A 20,164-nucleotide genomic window follows, 5' to 3' on the forward strand; every position below is an offset into this window, starting at 1 on the left:
TTTATTATAATAGAATTGTGTATATACTCCAATAACACTTTATTTTAGAGTAGAAAATAAGATGATGAACAACAAAAAAATAAATTACTCTATATATGGAGTAAACCCATTTTTATTCTATTATAGAGTGAAAAATAGAATATTATTTGAGTATTTTTACTCTAAACTCTATTTTAGAATAGAAAATAGAATGAAATTGGAAATGCTGTAATAGAATTAGTTATTGCTCCAATGGTACTTTATATAGAATATAAAGTAATGACCAAAAAAAGAAAAACAAGTTATTCTATGTACAGAATAAACCTACTTTTACTAAAAAATAAAATACCATTAAAATATTTTAATCACTATTTTATTTTAGAGTGAAAAATAGAGTGAAATTGAAAATGTCTTTATAGTAGTCAGTAGCGAAACTAAAGGTTGGGGGCTCAATTCTTATAATTAACATATTTTATAAGGATCAATAAGCTGCAATATTTTTACAACTTTTTTTTAAATACAGGTAAAAAGAATTACATATAAAATGCATGTGGGTCAATTGACCCACTTACCATAGTGCTGGTCCCGTCACTGCTTATAGTTATTTAAACACTGAATAATATTTTCTTGTTTTCTTATTAGTATTTGGATTTGGAAAAAGTTTCTACGTGGACTAAGGCCTTGATTTGTAGAGTACTATCATTAAGATTACTAGGTCCTTTCTTGGGCTATGTCCGAGTTAATTATTTATAAACCTTAATTTATGAAGAATATTGCAGAACTTTCATGTGAACATATTACTCTTTTTGTTGGTTGAATGTTACATATAATTTTTTCCTGCATTTTTATGTAACAAAAATATATATTTTTTAGATTTCTAAAATACCAAAACTAAGTTATGAATACATAAATAGTCCGGATGATGTTGAGAAGTTGTTATTAGTTGTATTTCTTTGATTATTATCTCATGAGTTGTAGATGGAGTAATTTCTTTGTTGTTGATAGAATAATTTCTTTGTTGTTGATTTATTTTTATTTTTTTCTCTTGCTACTTCTTTTGATATCATATATGATATAATATCAAATTTTAGTTTTTTTTTTATTTTTGATTGAAATTTTGAATAATCTATATTATTTCTGATAAAATGGATTCTTTTTAATAGTGTCGTGAAAATTACTAAACAAATATAATATATATCATATACTCAAGCATACAAAGATATATTTTTACTTTACCATTGTTCACTCTTAAAGTAAGAAAATTATAAATGTTTCGTCTTAAATTTTTGATTAACTATTCACTGATTACATTATTATTATTTAACGTGTTGAGCTTTTTTTATATATGGGTTGAAAATATGTCCCCTTATATTTATTTGATCAAATTTTTGCTTCCAAAATATTATTGATACTTTATATATTGTAAATAACTAAATATATGAAATTAATATTTTAGTAATATATGTGTTGATTTAGAAGGGGGATCAAATGTATTTTAACTAACTTAGAAACGGTATAGGTCTAAATTTTAAGTGATTAGTACTCATAATATCATATTTTTTAGAAAATGTCATTTGATTGAAAATAGTAAAATACTTTTCTTTTTGAAACTATAATAGTAAAATACTTGGTTAGTAATAAGTTTGTAAGACTTGTAGTTTCTTTTTCTATTTCGTTAACATAACATTTCCCTTAAGTACGAACAAAACTTGTATTATAACAACCAACTTTTAGTTTGGATTTTTGGTAAAAGATTGTGGAGGATCCATGTGAGATTAGCACACTCATCGAACCAAGAAAGGAATTCTTATATTGATCAAAGAGTACTATTACCTTTCTTCACAGTTTCACTTTTGTCTTTCTAGTGACTGGATCAAAAATATTGAATCAATATATAATACCTAGAATAATATTTGTACCAGTTGACTCTCAGTTATAACAATATATCAAACATCAAAACATGAGGAATGGCTTAGACATATATCTACAGCAGGAACTCCAAAACACAATGAATTATTATAATCTGGAATCAATGGTGGCAATGTGTATAGAAATTAACCAGAGAACAAAGAGTTGCGTGGACACTAAATTGAAGAAACCGAAGAAAAAAAACCGAAGCAAGGAATCACACCTCTGATCATGTTTCCGCAGCTTCAGGGGATTCATAAGAGCATCTCCAACCCACCTCTATTTCTATCTCTATAATAGCATTTAGAAGAAAAATTACTCCAACTCATCTCTATTTTTGCCTCTAAAATAGAGATTGCTATTTTCTCCTCTATTTATAGAGGAAGAAATAGCATTCCTCTATATTTTGCTCTATATGTAGAGATCTCTATTTTAGAGAAATACATTGGAGTAAAACCCACCTCTATTATAGAGTTCCTCTATTTTAGAAGTAAAAATAAAAAAAATACATTGGAGATGGTCTAAGAGCCTGTGTTACTTGCTCTGCTAGCCAAATCCGGAAAAGATACAGCAACCAAGAATGAAAATGTTAAGCAACAAAGCAAGCTATAACATTATTTGTGCTATAACATTACATTCATTTGTTTCTGAACAGTTCTTGATCTCTTTTTTGGTCTTCGAGGAGGTTATCAAAAACGTTAATGTGAAAACGTTATGCTTCACCTTGTCAAAACGGTTCACAGATTTCCAAAAGTAAAAGCTAATGTGAAACTCACCATTGTTATCTCATGTAGACAATACAGTGCCAAAGTATTTTGACGAAGGTTATTCTCTTTTGGTTCCTGATGTAGATAGAAACATTCAATATTAGGGTATAGAGAAAGATACAGTTCACAAACTGAAAGGAACAACAAACCAAGCAAACAGATCAGCGAAGAACCAATAAAACACAAACATGAAGAAGACAAAGTGCTGGTTAAAAAAATGACAAAGCTCAAAAACAACTGAGACTTTGAATAAATATCAAAACTCAGACGATCAATCTGCAGTGTAGCCGGCTTCAAATTAATTTTGTTTTTGAATTACAAACTCTGAAACGGATAAAAAAGAAACGAAGAACAAAAAAAAAAGATCTCTCTTTGTGTGAGGAACAATAACACAAAAAAAGGAAAGACCTTATAGTTGAGAAGATTGAACCGATGAATTTGATGGATATAACATACCTTTTTATAGTTGAGGTAATCTCCAGGATTCAGAGAAATGAAGTAATGGTATATGCATTCAATGATGGATTGCGTGAGGAGTGGAGAATAATGATTCAGTGTACTTTGTAACGTTTCTAGCATTGTACTTGGTGAAAGTTTTGGAGGATGTGTCGTATCCAGCGTCAGCACCAAATGACTGGTGTATCTAGAGTGGCTGTTACATCGATCAATGGGTTCTGCTTCAAAGCTGCGGTACGGAGACTGCTGCATGGTCATGGAAGTCCTGGACCTCAAGTTGTTAACAGATTTCATAAGTTGATGGTATCAATCTCAAAACCACTGAAATGCATACACAAAAGGGTTATTACTATTATTTTTTAAACCTTGCCAGGACTGTTGTCAGTGACTTTGAAAGAGACGATGGCTTTTGTTGACGGGAGGATCTCAGTGAATGTAACCGTTGTCAAAACCTGCCAAGCAAAGATTAAGTGAGAAAATAGTGACGGTGTTTTACAAATGTTTACTTACTAATAGTGAACCAAGTCGCACCGTCACTATCCTCAGGCTTGAGAACAATTGAGTAGCCACCTTTAGCAACTTAATCTTGTGTTGTCTTCAAGTGAGCAAGAAAAGGATCAAGTAACCTTGTAGCTATCTTCCTAGGATTTCCATCAGATGTTACCAACAGAGACACATGGTGACAAAAGTTAGAGATTTAACAGTCACTGTCACAAAGCTTAACTAAACATTATGAGATCAATAGCCATTTTAAGGCTTCTATTCTTATCAAGGAACATAAAAATGCAATCTTTTGACTTTTACATAACAATATTTTCAGAAAAGTTACAGTTTTGAACACAAAGTTGAGCATCCGATGTTTGTAACTAAACAATTTTGATCAATTACAACTAAAGAGAAAGAAGTTATTTTACCAGGTTTGAGTGTAAGTGAACTGAAATGCAACCAAATAAACTTATAAAGTCAGTGAGAAGATTTCATCACAAATCTTGAAACTTTTCAGATTCCAGATCATCGGAAGAATAACCCACAAAGCGAAAATAAGAAAGAAACAAACATTGCAGAAATAGACGGTTCAGCTATGAGGAGAGGAGAGTAACAGAATGGATATACATACCATGATTCGACCCGCTTCAGAGACTGTTGTTTGACCGAAATGGATTCACTGGTAACGCAGCTCCGCTTCTACCAAGCCTGCAGATACATCACTGAAGAATTGGGTGATGGCTATGGTGAATTAGCTGAACCAATAGTAAGCGTATAGAGTCTGAGGGAATCAAATAATCTCATCATAGTTACGGGTCTATACCTGCTTGTCCACGAAAGTAGTTCTAACCCAATAAGCATGCCTCTCTCGCTGTGATGTATTTGTCGTGTATGATGGTGGAGCATAGAATCAGAGGATATGTTTATATATTGTGAAAAAGGGAGTTGGAACCTGAAGAAAGGCAGACATGAACATATGAAAGGCATGTGTGTTCGTTCGATCTAGAAATTCGGCATTGCCAGTGGCCCAACAATGATGTGGGCTTACGGATCAGCAACAAAATCAGCCCAATTTGAGTGTGACATGGCAAAAAAAAAGTCTCCTGATTGGCTGATTTAATTATCCTACGTGGACAAACTCTCTGATGCTCATATAACCCTTTTAGTATAGGTTAGATGTTCCACATTATCTGATCAATATTGGTAATAAAAACATTTAGAAAATTGTTTATTAAATGTTAATGCTCGATAAATGATTTCTAGTCAATGCCCTCATATAAAAATTTTAGAAAATCATTTGCATTTATAATTTATAAAATTAAAAAATAATATATAATTAATTCATTTATGAGCAGATATCCGATTCGGATATCCATTTTTTTTAGATTTTTGAGCAGATATCCGATTCGATCCTAAATATAAATTAAAAAAAAAAATAATAAATAAATAATCCTAATTGATATAAAATAAGATTATTTTATTATAAAATTATAAATATATTTACTTTATAAAATTCTAATAACTTATATAATAATTTTAGTAAATAAAACACTATAAAAAATTATATAAAATATAATATTTATATACTTATCTTTAATATATGTATATATATGCATGTAACGGATCGGATATAAGTTCCTGAAAATATTAGTATATGTTATTTGCTTTCTTTCAAACGGATATTTCATATTTCTAGTATTTACTTTACTTCATAGAATTACAGATATTCGAATTTGTTTGTTCAAATTGAAATAAATAACGAATTGAATCAAAATTTACGAATATTTTGTCCAGTTCTATCTGCATCTATTCGTACACTACTGCTGAATTTCTTTGTAGAATTATGCATAATCATTGAGCCAAAAGAGTAATGACCGACAATTCCCAACTGTTATGGCACTCACAAAAGATTTGACATTAACATAACATAAAAAAAATAGTGCCATTAGGAAAATACAATCAATTAAGATATTGTGGGCTAAAAAATAATAATAAATAAATAATCCTAATTGATATAAAATAAGATTATTTTATTATAAAATTATAAAAATATTTACTTTATAAAATTCTAATAACTTATATAATAATTTTAGTAAATAAAATACTATAAAAACTTATATAAAATATAATATTTATATACTTATCTTTAATATATGTATATATATGCATGTAACGGATCGGATATATGTTCCTGAAAATATTAGTATATGTTATTTGCTTTCTTTCAAACGGATATTTCATATTTCTAGTATTTACTTTACTTCATAGAATTACAGATATTCGAATTTGTTTGTTCAAATTGAAATAAATAACGAATTGAATCAAAATTTACGAATATTTTGTCCAGTTCTATCTGCATCTATTCGTACACTACTGCTGAATTTCTTTGTAGAATTATGCATAATCATTGAGCCAAAAGAGTAATGACCGACAATTCCCAACTGTTATGGCACTCACAAAAGATTTGACATTAACATAACATAAAAAAAATAGTGCCATTAGGAAAATACAATCAATTAAGATATTGTGGGCTAAAACTGTTGATTCTCAACCCCAACCCCCCCCCCCCCCCACAACTATATCGTCCTTCGGCTGTCCAAAACCTCCAGGTCAGTAACGTGGATAGCAAAATCACCTTTTCAAACGGGTATTCATTAATAGGTCGAAGAAAAAAATTGGGATCGATTAAGTTTCCTTCAAATAGCTTCAAAATTTTACAGTGGTCGGAAGAACTCTAACAACGATCAAAAGTGATGAAATGTTAGTTTTATTCGATGAATTGATGAACAAATATAGATAGTAAAAGATGTATTTAAGATGCATGTAACCGCATATAAGAAAGCTATTCCCTTCATTTTGTGTTTTCTTTATGAAAAAATGTTAAATTTCTTCAAATAAAAAAAATTGGCTTTCATCTTTTACTATATAATACTAGGATCGGCTCGTCCTATGGACATGATATACTTTACTTATTAATTACTCCCTCTGTTCCTAAATAATCTATGTTTTAGAATTTTCACACTTATTAAGAAAATACTTAAAATTTTGATAATATATATATGATTTTCTGTGTTTAGCTATTTCCTATGATTTTTAACCAATCAAAATTTAGTAAACACAATTAATGTTTTTGAAATTTACAATTTTTCATTATTACATACATTGAAAATGTAAAATATGGATCTTTTAGAAACAAATTTTTTTTCTAAAACATGGATCATTTAGGAACGGAGGGAGTATATTATTATGGATTTGCATTTGCAAGAAACATGTATGATACACTACAAAACAAAAGATCATATTACATCACATATATAAATAGTATCAGAAAAACAAATGATATCAATTTGAGACAATTATTAATAAATGATATAAAATATTTGTTTTAATATCTATTCTATTAAAATAGAGTCCTAAATTTTATCTACTTAAAAAGTTGTCATTTAAATTTGGACTGTTTCAATTTTGTTACTACGATGGACCCTTTCAAGTTGATAGATTGTATATTATTAGACGCTACAAAGTAAATACAACCGGACAACTTAAATTAAACCAACATCCTATATTAAACCTAAACCAATCTCTTAATTCAAAATTTAACTATAATTAAACCAAGGGTTATCTACTACTAGATTTACAATACAAAAACTCTAATAGGACCATGGTATAGGTGATCGTCTTTACTTCTCTTCAGTTCATAAACTGCAACATAAAAAAAAATCTTATTATTTCATAATATGAGTCTAAAATTTAAGAAACCTATTTTTTTCTTAAGAAGTTAACTTTAGTTTTAAATTCGGAGATTGAATTTGCTTTTGGTACTGTGAAGAGTTCATTTTCTATGACTCGATCTTGAATTTTCCAGCGTCTGATCTACAAGGTTTGTACATATAGATCAACAAACAAATAAAAGATAGCTATTATTAACACAATATAAAACTGGGATTAACCCTATATATTACTTTGGTTTTTGAAAACGTTTAAGAGTATACGAGCAATAAGACTACAGTTTGAATATTATTACCTTGAACCTTACGGAGATCGATATAGCAAAGCTCATGCATGTGTGAGAAACATCCGTGACAATCAATCTTAACTGATTTCGTTGTTATATCTCAGAATTTTTACCATCGAAACCATGGAAGAGCCTGATTCTGAAGGTTCTCTCAAATCAGCGTCTTATCTACATGGTTTGTATATCAAGATCAACAAACAGATGAAAAACCCCTATTAGTAACACAATCTTTAAACGTTTAAGAGCAGATCAATTATTAGGCTTAGGGTTCAGATTATAACCCTTAGTTTCCTCCGATTCAATCCTGAAACCTCATGCATGTCTTGAAATCCAAAAAATTATAGAAGATCAATTAATTTTGTATATAGTTTGGGAAGAGAAAAATTGTATCGGTCAGTCGAAGAAGAGAGAGAGAAATGATGAACTTGATCTGATTTCTTAGCTTTTACACCGACAGAAACAAAATTAAAGACAGTAAAAGTTGTTGACTTTACACATCATTTTTTCCTTCCCGGGTAAAAATCAGTTACACATTAGGGTTTAATTAAATTAGATGTTTCTTTGCTAAATTATTATGTGTTGGGCCTCATCCATAAACGAAATTATTAGCCCAAACTTTAAATATTAGAAGTTTATACATTCATATTTATGGGCCAGATATGTTTTAATCATTTAGACAAATTACTAATAAGTAAATAGTATAACATGTGTTAAATATAATATAATATAATATATTAAAATTTAAACAAAATTTACCAAATTTATTAATTTAAGAGAAATAATATATCAATTATATCTAACATTATTATCTAATCTATTAAATTTTATATTTTGTAAACTAACACCATATACAACATGTATTACAATGTATAATATGAATCATCTAATATTATAAACCAACCCCATATACAACACATATTACAACACATAATATGAAACATTTTACATTATAAATTAACACCACAATAAATATATAAATATTTATATACCACAAAATATAAATAATAAAATATAATGATTTGGTGGAATTATATCCGCGCTTAAGTGCGGGTCTGTATCTAGTCAATTATTGTAATTGATGTTGTTATTAACTTATCTTTGTCTATATTAATCTTTGTTAAGCAAGTAAAGATCAATTAAAAGATATGTTGTATTTTTATGTACGTGTAAGAATATGCAGTTTATTCTAAACTAAAAATAACTTTAATTTTTACTATTTTTCCTGTTGTTCTTATTAGACATCAAAGGTTTTATAAATTAATAAAAAGTTTTTATTTTTCATTAATGTAATTATTTTACATTTTTAGTGTTTGTTAAATTATTATTATAAAAGTAAATAATATAAAAATTCTTGTCACTACAGTTGAAATTCAATACATAAGTTATGAATTATTTTTCATTCATATATTTTTTTTTTTGAATGCGTTGGTACTTTTGTATACAATTTTAAACCTATTATTGATTTAGATAATGTGAAAAATGAATCAATTTAATATTTTTTTTTCTAAAGTTAAGTTAAGTAACATAATAATCTAAAAATGATTATTTAAGTATACACACATTCTATTAAAACTTTTATCAAGTGCACCATATCATCCAAACTTTTATCAAATAAACCATATGAAGCCAAGGTCATACTACATTTTCGGATTAAGTAACACTCATTCATTTAAGCAGGATTTTTTAAAAGTATATTACTATGAAATTAATAATCCCTTATAGTCTATTACTATAATATAAAGTAAAAATAAATTCAAACCAAAAGTTATTTTAAAATCAGAATATGTAGATTTCGATGCTATAAAACATAATGTATCTTTACGTTAATAGAATTTAAACCAATAAATATTTTGGTTAAGTTCATAAAAAACTTTATGAAGCATATAAAATTTTCTTAGTCAAACTTAGTTAAATTGTTCGGATGACTAATTAGTATAGATAGATATAGAGAATCGTAGAATTTATGGAACCAACATTGCATCCATGTTGTTTGTATTTCTCTTCTCATTGACATTGTCCCTTGCTGTTACTTCTCGGAGAGAGCCATGTAAAAGCAGTTGGTGCATAATCTTTCTTTTTTCTTCTTGACTGTAATTCTCGAAAGAGTAAGCAATTATGAAGACATTGGTTTTTGATAGACCATGGATTTGATACACTTTCATCCATGGTTTATAAGTATTTTAACTATTAATTATTATATTTTAGAGGATCATGAGTGATTTGGAAAAAAAAGATGATTTTGGAGCATTTTGGATATATTTGGAGAAAGCATTCGAGCTGACCATCGAGCACGACCATTGGTCGATATCGAATAAGAATAATCGATCGATGTTTACATCTTGACATCGATCGACAGTGAAGCGCGCATGAAGCCCGTTTGGACCCAGCCGACTTAAAGCCCAAATCTTCACCAATTTACAAGATTACCCCTGATGAATTTTAACCTAATTATATAAGTTCTGCCAACATGTGAGAGGAAAAAGTGTGCTTTATTGTTTTACTATTTTTACAGCAAAATGTTTTCTATGATTTTTAGTAGATTAGAGAGCAGATCCAAAGAGATTTGTGATTGGAACTCCATTGATATCTATCTATTTGTCTATGCAGTTTTTATACCTTATTGCTGTTATGAATTGCTTAGCCATGTCTGAGTAGTTGTCTTTGTTAGATTTAGGGTTTAAATAGGTTATGAGGGGTTAGCCCCAACTATAGATTGCTAAGTTGTGATATTCATCATTAAAATTGTCATTAATACATGTTTCTAGATTAGATACCTAGAACTTTCCCTAGGAGTTGTAGACATAAGCGATAGCTTGCATCTCATCTTGAATCCATCCTAATTGAGCTAAGATTGCTAGAGTAATGCGAGAGCTGGTCTAGGAAGTTTAATGAGCACATTCATCCCGCGCACTAAAGCTTGACCAAAAGCGTCGATCGATATTCCAATCGAATAATCGATTGACGTTTCAACAAGTGTATCGACCGATATTCCTATAGAATCATTGATCGAAACTGGTTAATTGACAAACCTAGAAAGAAAGAGCCTAACGGTTTGTTTATAAGTGTTGAGCTCTATAATATCATGCATACAATTTATTAGGCATATGTAGGAGTATAATCCTAATTACCTGAACAAAAACTCTAAGTTTAGCTACCTTCATCTAAGTACCAAAACCCCGAATCAATCAATCGAGCAATTGTCTTACTCACAAACCTGTATTTTTTACATTTAATCATAATCAACCTAACTTAAATCAATTTAATTAGATTTATTAGGTTATCTATCTCCCTGAAAAATTCGATCCTTGAATACTACAGTTTAACTTCTTATTTAAGAGAATAATTCACTCTTTACATTAATTTGAGTGAGATCAGTTTTGGCTCTTAAGTAGAAGTGTAGAGCCAAGTAAATAGATTACAAAGCTTTCATGACTCAGAAGATAACACGTATAAACATGTTATTGTACCACATCCCTTAGAATACACTAACTGTTAGAATAAGCCAAAATATATAAAGTTGAAGATTAAATCAGAAATTTATTTATAGTTATACCAACTCTATTATTTTCCTTTTCTGTTAAAATTTACAAGATTATCTTACCATAGAAAACGTAAAAAATGTAATCATTAATATTTTTTATTGTTTGCCTTTCTCCGTCATCTTTGTTGTTGACGAATTTATGTTTATGTTTTGCTCTCCTACCTTCGCTTTGTAGAGAGAAATGCCATAGATAATGACCCAAGCTTTGCACACAGCAAGGATACCATTGGGATACTTTGAAGGAGTCGAGAGAGGCAATAGGGTTTTGAAGTATCGTTCAGAGAGTGAATACTTGTTGTGAATGATGAACTTGTTATTCATCAGAATTGATATATTCTAAGTTGATTTTTTTTTCAGGCTAGTAACATGTGGACCCACTACGTTCCTCTCTTTTCCTCATATAGAAAGGAACAATGAAAAAAAAATTCTCCTCTAATTTTGATATAAAATGTTTGTTCCTCTCTATTCAATTATCCTTTTCAATTCTTTTTTTCAAATGAATTTTTGTCCAGTTATTTTTTTTGTTCATTCTATTCATTAAATGGCCACTAATTAAACCATAGTTTTGAAAGAAATTGGAAGAACTTTTTCCATAATTTGTAAATATTTTTATATAAAGGTTTTAGGCAATGTTTTTAAACCCAACTCAGATATTGAATTGGATTATTCTCTGAATCATTGAATCACTAGGTTGATCATGGTTAAATTTCAGATTTATAAATTTATAAATTAATAAATTATAATATATATATTTATATATTTATATATGGACATACAATTATTAACAAATAAAATATAAGATAATATCGCAATTTAAAATTTATTTATTAAATATATTTAAATATTTAAAATTTTGATTTAAATTTATAATTTCATCTGCCTGAAAAAAAATATTTGATTAATTTTTAATACTAAACAAGAAATTTTGATAAAAGTAAAAGAACAAATAATTAAATAAAGATATAATAATGTTAACTTTTAAATCTAAAATAAGTAAAATTTATCAATAAAAAAATAAAACAATTATCTAAGACTATCATATTAATAAATTTGGTTTCTTTAGTTATCATTTTCATCATTTTTCGAATGATATAGTAAAATTTCCATCAAAATAAAAAGTGTCACAAATCTTGTAGTTTTATCAATTTTATCTAATACTAAAAGTGTATGAAGTTTTATATTAAGTTTCTTAAAATAATATCAAACCTTTCTGAGTTTTTATCGGGTCATAGGTAACCGGTTAAAGACTCTGTTCTAAAATTCGGCCGAGTTGGCGAGTCAACTCCCGGAAAATCGCTAAACGGTTGAGCACCGTCGCGAGTTAGAGCAATTCGGCCAAAAAATCAGAGTTCCTAAAAAGTCTTACAATTTCACTCGTTTTAACCTACAAAGCAACTAATCTACATAAAATTCATGAAGTTTATTTGAAAACAACAAGAAAAACAAAGAAATCGATCTAAAACTCGTAAAAATTAGAAGACCCCTCGAGTTTTGGTTGCAGAAAACCTAATGAGGAAGATGCTAAGTAAATGATAAATTTACTCCTCATTTAAGTTATCGCTAAAAAACAGCAAAAATGCCATCACCCTTGCTCAAAGTCAGATTGCTAAGTAATTAAAATGTCCCTTAACCACTACACCAAGTGAACTTCTTTGGACTTTTCACCAATACACCATATATAATCGAGAATAAATCGCCGATTAATTCCCGCAAAATCTTCAATTTTTTCATTCAGCGCTAGGTCCAGCCCGTACGTACGAGGAACGCCTAGCGAGTTTTCGAACAGAAGTTATAGGTTAATGTTGGGTTTTTGAATTTTTATTCGTTTTTGAGTTTTTATCGGACATTATCAGATTTTTAACATTAAAAAATTGTTAAACTCAAATTTATGAATTTACTAATTTATGAACACCTGTTTTAGGGCATTAAATTTTAACCTGATATGACACATACGACTGAAACTTATTTTATTGATATCATTTATCTGACAACTATAAAACCTTAAATTTTAAAAATATTGTGACATTCAATTCAGTATATATTTTTTCTTTGAGAAAATTGAAGCTTGATAATTAAATAATGTGCACTTAGTATTTATTATTTACATATGATATAGTTTCCATTAATTAAAATCTCTTTCATCACATATATGACAAACAAGAATTGTAACTAACTTTTTTAAACTCAGGTAATTATAATTCTAATTAAATTTGAAATAGTTACTTTATTATATTTAATAAACTAATGATTAAGCTAAAACTAATAAAAAAATGACAAATAAAAAAATTTACCTAAAATCATGGAGAATATGACAAACTATCAAAATTACTTATTTAAATTAATAAATTAATGATTCATATAAAAACTGATAAAAACTAATAAAAACATGAGAAATGAAAAATAATTAAAATTATGAAGAACATTACAAATCAGTAAAATCATTTATTTAAATTACTAAATTAATGATTCAAATAAAAACTAATAAAATGACAAATAAACAAAACCACCTAAACTATGAAAAACATAAAAAATCAACAAATTCACTTCTCAAATAATATTATAGATAAAGATAGATTTTTATGTGTTCAACAGAAGAACATACATTATAATATGACATTTTGAACATAGAGATAAGAAGGGTTACCCCTACAGATAACCATCTAATATTTAACAATCCCATTGGTACGGGACCTACTTTCATATTTGCCAACTCTGTTTGATGTGACCGCCAGCTGGCATATTTCCATCTTTAAACTATATTAGATATTAATCCGCACATCCGTGCGGATATATTTATATTTTTAAATTAACTTTTAAAATATTAAATATATTATAAAGAAATATATTTAATATCAATTTTAGGTATATAATTTTTATTTTAAAAATTTTATTTGTTGAAATTTGTTTGATGATATTGTAGAAATCATATATTAATGAAGTATTTTTGTTTATTTATTTAAAATACAACATCAATATTAATAGTTTAATTTTAAACATTAGTTTTATATGAATTAATAAAAAAAATTATTAGCTTCTTTGTTTAGAAATTTTTATTCTCGAAATGTTTTATGTGAATAAATTATTTAAAAAAAATTAAAATATTACTTATTTAATATATTATATTTCAGTTTAACTTTTTTATTTTTACTAAAATATCAAACATAAAATGTTACAACCAATAAAATATTATTTATTTTGTTTTGTCTAAAAATTTAATTTGATAATTTAAAAAGAATTAAGCTAGACTATTTAATTTCAAATTAGTTATTGAAGTATATAAAATATGATCTATATTAAATATGATATACAGTCAAATGATAATTACCTAATGATAATATATTTATCTTTTCTTAGAAATGTTATTGTTTAGATGTATATTTTTTTGTTAGGAGAATATTATATATGAGTAATTTTACGATGTTTAGTTACATTTCTAATGAATGGTCTAACATAGACTTGTATATGGTAGATAAAAAAATATGACTCTATTTTAATGGAGTAGACTAGATAGAGACTCGCGCTTAAGCGCGGATATTATTCCACCAAATCATTATATTTTATTATTTATATTTTGTGGTATATAATATATGTATATAATATTTATATATTTATTGTGGTGTTAATTTATAATGTAAAATGTTTCATATTATATGTTGTAATATGTGTTGTATATGGGGTTGGTTTATAATATATAATGATTCTTATTATACATTGTAATACATGTTGTATATGGTGTTAGTTTACAAAGTATAAAATTTAATAGATTAGATAATAATGTTAGATATAATTGATATATTATTTCTCTTAAATTAATAAATTTGGTAAATTTTGTTTAAATTTTAATGTATTATATTTAACACATGTTATACTATATATTAGTTTTTTTGTCTAAATGATTAAAACATATCTGGCCCATAAATATGAATGTATAAACTTCTAATATTTAAAGTTTGGGCTAATAATTTCGTTTATGGATGAGGCCCAACACATAATAATTTAGCAAAGAAACATCTAATTTAATTAATCTCAAATATGTAACTGATTTTTGTCCGGGAAGGAAAAAATGATGTGTAAAGTCAACAACTTTTACTGTCTTTAATTTTGTTTCTGTCAGTGTAAAAGCTAAGAAATCAGATCAAGTTCATCATTTCTCTCTCTCTTCTTCGACTGACCGATACAATTTTTCTCTTCCCAAACTATATACAAAATTAATTGATCTTCTATAATTTTTTGGATTTTCAAGACATGCATGAGGTTTGAGGATTGAATCGGAGGAAACTAAAGGTTATAATCTGAACCCTAAGCCTAATAATTGATCTGCTCTTAAACGTTTAAAGATTGTGTTACTAATAGGGGTTTTTCATCTGTTTGTTGATCTTGATATACAAACCATGTAGATAAGACGCTGATTTGAGAGAACCTTCAGAATCAGGCTCTTCCATGGTTTCGACGGAAAAAATTCTGAGATATAACAACGAAATCAGTTAAGATTGATTGTCATGGATGTTTCTCACACATGCATGAGCTTTGCTATATCAATCTCCGTAAGGTTCAAGGTAATAATATTCAAACTGTAGTCTTATTGCTCGTATACTCTTAAACGTTTTCAAAAACCAAAGTAATATATAGGGTTAATCCCAGTTTTATATTGTGTTAATAATAGCTATCTTTTATTTGTTTGTTGATCTATATGTACAAACCTTGTAGATCAGACGCTGGAAAAATCAAGATCGAGGCATAGAAAATGAAATCTTCACAATACCAAAAGCAAATTCAATCTCCGACTTTGAAACTAAAGTTAACTTCTTAAGAAAAAAATAGGTTTTTTAAATTTTAGACTCATTATATGAAATAATAAGATTTTTTTTTATGTTGCAGTTTATGAACTGAAGAGAAGCAAAGACGATCACTATACTACCATGGTCCTATTAGAGTTTTTGTATTGTAAATCTAATAGTAGATAACCCTCGGTTTAATTATAGTTACATTTTGGATTAAGAGTTTGGTTTAGGTTTAATATAGGATGTTGGTTTAATTTAAGTTGTCCGGTTGTATTTACTTTGTAGCGTCTAATAATATACAATCTATCAACTTGAAAGGGTCCATCGTAGTAACAAATTGAAACAATCCAAATTTAAATGACAACTTTTTAAGTAGATAAAATTTAAGACTCTATTTTAATAGAGTAGATGTTTACCCTTGCCTATCTGCGTTCTCTTCTATTTGACAGTTGTTCGAATATTTAACTTGTACTGCTGTCTCTGGTCCATTTCCGGTTATCGAAGAACATCAGAACTAAAATCACAGTGATACTGAAACCGGTTTACATAAAACCATGGATGGATGATGTATTGAAAAGTATTTTCCGGTTTAATGTTGCTTAATTCAGGAGATAACCGCGAAGAGAACAGAGAAACGGTTAAGATGCCAATTGAGGCAAGAGGGGTAAAACGAGAAGAGAGGGAGGGTCAATATCGTAATTAAGAAGAAAGCAATGGGTGATTTGAAGAGAACCATGTCTATATCACGTGAAGGGGTTTTGAGAGAGACAATTAATCAGTTTCGTGTATTTCGAAGAACAGATCGAGACGAAGATCTCCAAAGAGATTTATCATCTCAAGTAAGTCTCTTTATCAAACTCGTGATGAAATTAACAAATTCAAATACAAACATGTGTTTTTAATACAAGCATGTAAATATATATGCGTCTGCTTCGATCCTTTAGATATGTGAAAATATTCATCTTAACAAACTGTTTAATTACAAGGGTTTGTTGTTCGATGGCTTCTCCATATTATGTAGAGAAACAAAGTTAGTAAATATATAGAGACATGATACATGATTCATTCATGTTTGTGTTATCAATTGTTCTACGCGCAAAATATGAGAAGCTCATCTTTCATAGTAAAACTCTTGACTATTTCCTGATTAGGTTTTGATTCGAAAAACACACACACACAACTAAGATAAGCATAAGAATCTTCTTTTTTTTGCACAAGGCATTTCGAAAATACTAATATCATAAACACATATCTACAGGTTTAGTTTAATTTGATTAAAGAAATATTGTTGAAGGATAAAAACATAATTTTATTTTATTTTAGTGTATTGCTTTCTGTAGTTTCGTAGAACATTAGTTATATGTACTTTTGTTTTTTTATTCACCAGCAGATATGTACCATAGACATATCACAGATAAGTTACGTGGGCCTATTGTGCATGATATATTTCATATTTGTTTTTTTTTGTTCCAGAAGAATATGTTTTTTTTTGTCAACTTTCCAGAAGAATATGTAAATAACATATTTCCTATTTCTTTGACAGAATCGTTCGAGTTGAGAAGGTTTATTTCAGGTAAAATAACCAAGAATGGGTTACTGGAATTCCAAGGTTGTTCCAAGGTTCAAGAAGATATTCGAGAAGAGTAGTGTTAAGAAAGCTGCCGCTGCTGAAGCTTGCAAGACCTTTGATGAGTCTAAGGTACATATAATTACCTAAGTGAAATATTCTCTTAATTATGAGGCTATAGGTCCCTCGAGACACCTTTATTTGATCATAAAATATACTATCACGCATATACAAGTTAACTTGCTGTATACTAGGTGTTTCTAATACTCCAGTTTTTTGTTTGATTCCTGAAAATCAAAAACAATAAGCACGTATCGATTGGACTCTAGCAATTAAGGCTTTTTGTCCTGGAATACTTATCCACTCATATTTATTGGTATTTTTATTAGGATATTTGGGGTTTATGTGTTTGCTAATATGGGCACGTATGATGGATCAATTGGGTACGTATAATAGGAAGCAATCAACAAGGAAATTGAGGAGAAAAAGACAGAACTCCAACCGAAGGTCGTGGAAACCTATGAGGCTACGTCTGCCGAAGTCAAGGTCCCTATCTTCATTTTCTTTTCAAGTATCTAATTTCAGAGCCATGGCTGCTAGTGTTATTAAAATTCAAACAAAATTAAGATGGGCAGGCTTTGGTGAGAGACCCTAAGGAGGCTGGTTTGAAGAAAAACGCAGCAGCCGTGCAGAAGTATCTCGAGGCGCTTGCCGCTATCGGTAATGATTCTGTTACGCTTTGTCCTGTGCCTGTTATAAATACCCCGACGACAATATCTGCTCGTCTTATTTTACCTGATTTATCGGTTATATAAAAAATTATTGATTTTACACCAAATAGTTGCTGGCAGAAACTTTGGTTTCCTATCACGTCCTTTATATATAGTTTTTTCTTCTTTTACGGATGTATATCTCGAGCTTAATTCATATTCTTATATCATAGAATCAGAAATATTTATTTCTCCTAGTTGTGTATATTAATAATAAATTCGACTAACACATTATAACATTTTTGGATTATATTGAATGTTTCGTCATACTTCACTAATTTGAAAACTTTAGGTTAAACCTCATCATCTTTATAGAAAATGTGTTTTGATATATATTGGATCATTTTTCTTCGTTCATACCTTTTATTATATGGAAATAGTAAATTTAATTTTTTAGTTAAAAATTAAGAAACAGTTTCTTATATTTCCTTAAAGAACCCGTCCTAAGAAATCCTAAATTATAATGCTCTTATCTGTGTGCCTAATTATGATTTGTAAAATTCAGAATTTCCCGGATCAACGGCTGTGAAAGACGCTGCGTCTAGCTTCGGAGCTGGCTATGTCTCCGGACCAGTCACGTTCATATTCGAGAAGGTATGTGTGTTCCTTCCCGAGGAGGTTAAGACACGGGAAGTACCTGTGAAGGAAGTGAAAGCCGAAGAACCGGCCAAAACCGAGGAGCCAGCCAAAACCGAAGAATCGGCTAAAACCGAAGAACCAAATGGTGAAAAAGAGGAGATTGTTGAAGAGACCGTTACAACCGCCGTCGTTGAGGAGCACAAACCAGAGGTTGCCAAGGAGGAGGAGAAAAAACCTGAAGAAGTGAAAAAAGAAGAAGCTGCACCACCCCCGGCTCCAGAGGTGGTTGAAAGTCCGGTTAAGGCACCAGAGACGAAGACGCCGGCGCCAGTGGCTGAGCCATCAAAGCCTTGATTTGATTCAAGACGGTATGGTTGCTTCTCTTCTACGAAAACATCTGAACGTAAACGATGAAAGGAACAAAAAATCCTTTTTTTCATTCTTTTTATTTTATTTTGTTTGTCTTTGTGTGGGTAAATCTCTCTGTTCTTTTTTTTTAGAAGTCTTTAATGTGGTTTTATTTACATTCATGTGAATACAAAATGTTTGTTAATGTTTTTTCCTATACAGTTATTCAACCAATTATTTTATCAGATACATATATATAGTTCTGATTTATTATCCTTCAATCAATTTAGTCCATTGACTGATTCGCATTTATTTGTATAATTTTCTGATCTGTTATTCTCAGATACGATTTTGTAATCTACAAGACTACTATTTGTGAAATTTTTGATTAAACAGTTTTGTTAGTAGATTTTGGAATACTTTATCGATGAAAATACGTGGATGAGTTTATGTGCACGTGAAATTTGATTTGTCTACCAGTAAGAGGAGAGCACATCGGATCTATTTAAGATAGTTGATGCGTGCAAGTAATAAGAAATTTTTAATTTTCTTAATTCAAATGAAGTGGTAAGCATTTTATCTATATTATTAAAATTAAAATACATTTGTTTGAAAACATAGATAATAATATAAAAGAGATTGTTTGAAAACATAAATAACAGTATTACATTTATATTATATTTTCATATTTTACTCGGTTTAACAATTTCATTAATTATATTATCTTAACAGTAATTCATATCATTGATTTTATTATCATAATAATAATAATAATAATAATAATAATACGGATTTTTATTTATTAGTTAATTAATATTAACTTTATGCCAATTATAAAATCAAAAATGTAAAATAAATAGGTTTTGCATATGGTTCAATGTTCGGTTTAGTTGTTTTACTAAAACATTTTTTTACGTAGCCAAAAACCCAGTTATTCAAAAGCATGTTCTGTGAATAAAATAATAAT

General features: G+C 28.7%; 1 protein-coding gene and 1 long non-coding RNA gene across 3 annotated transcripts; one reads left to right on the forward strand and one right to left on the reverse strand.

The window, feature by feature from the left end:
• Nucleotides 1-7,076: 7,076 nt before the first annotated feature.
• Nucleotides 7,077-8,179, reverse strand: LOC125607322. The gene is made up of 2 exons (XR_007338484.1): nucleotides 7,621-8,179; nucleotides 7,077-7,469 (listed from the first exon to the last, which is right to left on the reverse strand). It is a non-coding gene; the product is annotated as an uncharacterized LOC125607322 (long non-coding RNA).
• A 1,983-nt stretch (nucleotides 8,180-10,162) lies between these two features.
• Nucleotides 10,163-19,604, forward strand: LOC106417352 (plasma membrane-associated cation-binding protein 1-like). 2 transcript variants are annotated; one of them, XM_048776950.1, is made up of 7 exons: nucleotides 15,293-15,436; nucleotides 15,550-15,708; nucleotides 15,860-16,772; nucleotides 17,477-17,632; nucleotides 17,957-18,046; nucleotides 18,136-18,220; nucleotides 18,776-19,604. In XM_048776950.1, the coding sequence occupies exons 4-7, from the start codon at nucleotides 17,522-17,524 to the stop codon at nucleotides 19,201-19,203; spliced, it is 714 nt and encodes a 237-aa protein (XP_048632907.1). In that variant the 5' UTR covers nucleotides 15,293-15,436; nucleotides 15,550-15,708; nucleotides 15,860-16,772; nucleotides 17,477-17,521; the 3' UTR covers nucleotides 19,204-19,604. The 2 variants fall into 2 exon arrangements, with proteins under 2 accessions (XP_048632908.1, XP_048632907.1); XM_048776951.1 differs by lacking the exons at nucleotides 15,293-15,436; nucleotides 15,550-15,708; nucleotides 15,860-16,772 and adding exons at nucleotides 10,163-10,176; nucleotides 12,632-12,640.
• Nucleotides 19,605-20,164: the final 560 nt, after the last annotated feature.

Source organism: Brassica napus, chromosome A3, assembly GCF_020379485.1.
Source record: "Brassica napus cultivar Da-Ae chromosome A3, Da-Ae, whole genome shotgun sequence".
NCBI classification, from domain to species: domain Eukaryota; kingdom Viridiplantae; phylum Streptophyta; class Magnoliopsida; order Brassicales; family Brassicaceae; genus Brassica; species Brassica napus.